General features: G+C 33.8%; 1 protein-coding gene across 1 annotated transcript; it reads right to left on the minus strand.

The window, feature by feature from the left end:
* Nucleotides 1–2835: 2835 nt before the first annotated feature.
* On the minus strand, nucleotides 2836–3771 carry LOC110132819 (olfactory receptor 6C76-like). Its single transcript, XM_020886368.2, has one exon. It carries the CDS (start codon nucleotides 3769–3771, stop codon nucleotides 2836–2838), a length of 936 nt encoding a protein of 311 aa, XP_020742027.2.
* Between the last annotated feature and the right edge of the window lie 539 nt (nucleotides 3772–4310).

The following is a 4310-nucleotide window of genomic DNA, read 5'->3' on the forward strand; positions in this document are numbered from 1 at the left end:
GTAATAAGACAGCATTTTTCAAACATATTTTATTCAAATCAAAACCCATAGTTAATATTAAAAGAAAATGAAAAAGATATTATAGTCAAATGCACAAACATTTCTAGAAAAAAATTATGAAAATGATGTGTACCTGGGAAAACCTTTTTTACTCTATTTAAATTTTCAAATTTTGGTCATGACACACAAATTGACTTGAGTTCCCCAAATTCCACTCACTTTATGACTCAGAATTCTAAAATCCTTAAAAATAACCTTAGTTTATTCTGTCTTCTTGCTTTCCCTGATAGAAGATATAGCTATGTAACTATGCATCTACATTTATGATAATCTGAAAATAATATATTGACTAGCATTGTTTTCTTTATTTAACAGTTATTTACAAGCAGCTTTCAATAAGTTTCAGAAGTATCCCAAGTTACTGGAAGGTGTCTTTTTACATGTGGAAACACCAAAAAACTATTATGTTTTATTATTAATTTTTAAAATAGGCTAGTAAAATAATACATTTTCATCTCCAATCTAAATACTTATAAATGCTACCAATTCTCAAATACAAACTAAGCAACTAGTTTCTATGAAAATTATATTAAAATAACAATTATTTTTTAAAAATAAGCATCTCTAGTTTGATCATCAACACTAAGGGTTAATCTCTGCAACAAATTTTTCATTAAATTAAATGGACTATGTACAAGTATATTGGTAGTATTACAAAGGAACATTAATGAATATTAGCTTTAAGTTCAGTTCAGTTCAGTTCAGTCACTCAGTCGTGTCCTGACTCTTTGCGACCCCATGAACTGCCAGGCCTCCCTGTCCATCACCAACTCCCAGAGTCCACCCAAACCCATGTCCATTGAGTCGGTGATGCCATCCAACCATCTCATCCTCTGTCGTCCCCTTCTCCGTCCTGCCTTCAATCTTTCCCAGCATCAGGGTCTTTTCAAATGAGTCAGCTCTTTGCATCAAGTGGCCAAAATATTGGAGTTTCAACTTCAGCATCAGTCCTTCCAGTGAACACTCAGGACTGATCTCCTTTAGGATGGACTGGTTGGATCTCCTTGCTGTCCAAGGGACTCTCAAGAGTCTTCTCCAACACCACAGTTCAAAAGCATCAATTCCTCTGTGCTCAGCTTTCTTTATAGTCCAACTCTCACATCCATACATGACCACTGGAAAAACCATAGCCTTGACTAGACAGACCTTTATTGGCAAAGTAATGTCTCTGCTTTTTAATATGCTGTCTAGGTTGGTCATAACTTTCCTTCCAAGGAGTAAGCGTCTTTTAATTTCATGGCTGCAATCACCATCTGCAGTGATTTTGGAGCCCAAAAAAATAAAGTCAGCTACTATTTCCACTGTTTCCCCATCTATTTGCCCTGAAGTGATGGGACCAGATGCCATGATCTTAGTTAGTTTTCTGAATGTTGAGTTTTAAGCCAACTTTTTCACTCTCCTCTTTCACTTTCATCAAGAGGCTCTTTACTTCTTCTTCACTTTCTGCCATAGTGTGGTGTCATCTGCATATCTGAGGTTATTGATATTTCTCCTGGCAACTTTGATTTCAGCTTGTGCTTCATTCAGCCTGGCATTCCTCACAATGCATTCTTCATATAAGTTAAATACGCAGGGTGACAATACACAGCCTTGACGTATTCCTTTCCCAATTTGGAACCAGTCTATTGTTCCATGTACAGTTCTAACTGTTGCTTATTCCTTAGTACAATTAAATAAATTGATTTGATATTCTGGTTTCTGTTATGATTATTCTTATTTACAACTGGATTACATGATTCTTTAAAAAAAAAAAAAACTCATGTGCTATACTTTGCTTTTGTTTTCCTAACAGTGTATGCTAAATATATGCAATAGTATAAATGAATTAATAATTTACATTACTCTTTGCAATCAATAGTTATACTTTCAATTAGACATTATAATATCTCAAAATAAGCTGGTTATCATTACATTATTATTTTTAGTTATATACTTATGCTATTATGTAGAATCTAAGGAACATAGTTCCAAAATGAATAGGGAATAGCTGATAAGGTACTAAATGTGATCTTACTAGGCTGCATTTTATTCTTAATCAAAGTTACCTATATATAGTGCACATATATGACTCAATATTTACTAACTACATAGAATAAAATGTAGCAGAAATATGCCGTATGATTTTTTATTACACTAGCCTAGTGTGAGTGATTTTTTAAAAATTCTCAAGACAAAAAGTAACATTGTTTTGTCTATAAACAAAAATCAAAGTTTAATCTCAACGTCCCCCTTTTAATATCTTTATTTAAAAACAATATAAAATGTGCAAAGGACAGAAAGCCAGGAATAAACAGTCTCAGAGAAGCCTTATCATATCATTGTTTGGAAAACATTAAACTTTTACAGAAACTCAAATATGAGAACAAAATTTTCTGAACATATATAGAAATACTTTAAGTCTCCATGAGAAATACATAAAGTTTATTGAAATAACCTTTTAAATATTTGTTACACTTAAGTGAAAGAAGAGTGGAAGGGATCAAATTTGAGTTGTTTAATGTGGAACAGAAAAAGAAAGTTTTGATATTTTTATTTTTTTTTTTATTTTTTTTTTTTATTTTTTTTTTTTAAGTTTTGATATTTTTAAATGGAAAACATGATTGACCCAAAACAGCTAATACATCATACACCATATATATAATACACCATGACACTTCGGAAAGAAGTGAAAGGACAAATAATAAATAGTACAATAGGGAAGCTGGGAACAAATCCAAGTTCCTCCTTCACTATTTTCCTTAATTATTAATTTCCCTCATATAAGTCATTATGATTTTACTTGAATAAAAACAGAAGTCTTTGTAGCAAGTTTTTAAATGCTTGCTTCACCTGCTGGTTCCGCAGAGTATAAATAAAGGGGTTCAAAACTGGGGCAACAGAGGTATTGAGAACCGCGACTCCCTTCACTAAGGAGAGCCTCTGTTTGACTGAAGGTTTCACGTACATAAAGATGCAGCTGCCGTATGAGAGGGAGATGACAATCATGTGAGAGGAACAAGTGGAAAAAGCCTTTTTTCTCTGTTTGGCAGAAGGAATTTTTAAAATCGTCAGGGCAATATATGTGTATGATAGAATCACTAACACCAACGTGATCAGTAGAGTCATCAGGGCTAGGATGAAACTCAGCATCTCAAACAAATGTGTATCTGTGCAGGAGATTTTCAGGAGAGGAGCAGAGTCACAGTAGAAATGATCAATGACATTGGAGCTACAGAAATCCAAGGTTAAGCCTAAAATGAGTCCTGGAAAAATGATGAGGAAACCAGCCATCCAAGAGCTAAGGACCAGCTGGATACAGATTTTGTTGCTCATGATGGTTGTATAATGCAAGGGCTTACAGATGGCAACATAACGATCATAGGACATGGCAGCCAGGAGATAAAATTCAGATGCACCAAGAAGGAAGGCAAAAAATAACTGAGCTGCACAACAGTTATAGGTGATGGTTTTGTCACCCGTTGCCATGCTAACAAGCAGTTTGGGAATGCAAACTGTTGTATAGGAAATTTCTAAGAAGGAAAAATTTCGAAGAAAGAAATACATAGGAGTCTTGAGATGAGAATCAAGCAAAGTGAGGGTAATGATAGTCAAGTTGCCTGAGATGCTTAACAAATAGGTGAGAAGCAGGAAGATAAATAGCACAATCTTCAATTCGGGGTCCTCTGTCAATCCTACTAAGATAAACACTGTCACTGATGTATGGTTTTCCATTATTGCCTCCTGATCTGCTTCTAGTCTGGTGAAAATATTGAGAAAAACATATTATGCAAGGGGACCAGAAACCATGAAGATAACAATGTCAAAACATTACTAATTGCTAAAGGAGTACTTTTTGGATATGATTATTGTAAGATAAATTAGAGAAAGCTGTTACTTTTCTTTTGAGTAAAGGCAAATATGGTGTATGAATTTGATGAAATAAGAGTACCTTATGTCATTTTTATATTCTGGTTTAGTTATATTTATGATAATGAAGTGAAGAGATGACTATGTATGTGAAAAAATTTGATTTATTTTTTCTTAATGTGTTAAGTATGAGAACATCATATTACTTACACTCAGTCTTGCTGATGATTACATAAACAGCATTGCCTCAATAAGCTGACAGTGGGGGCAACAGAGAAACAAGAAGCAAGTGGTATATAAATGTGTGTGACAGTTGAAAACAGAAACCCAGCTTTAGGCTTAAGATACATAGTGGAAATAATTCAGTATAATAATGTCCATACGTCTTCAGTTTGGCCTTTTAC

The sequence above is a fragment of the Odocoileus virginianus genome, unplaced genomic scaffold (assembly GCF_023699985.2).
Source record: "Odocoileus virginianus isolate 20LAN1187 ecotype Illinois unplaced genomic scaffold, Ovbor_1.2 Unplaced_Scaffold_21, whole genome shotgun sequence".
In the NCBI taxonomy this organism is placed as follows: Eukaryota; Metazoa; Chordata; class Mammalia; order Artiodactyla; family Cervidae; genus Odocoileus; species Odocoileus virginianus.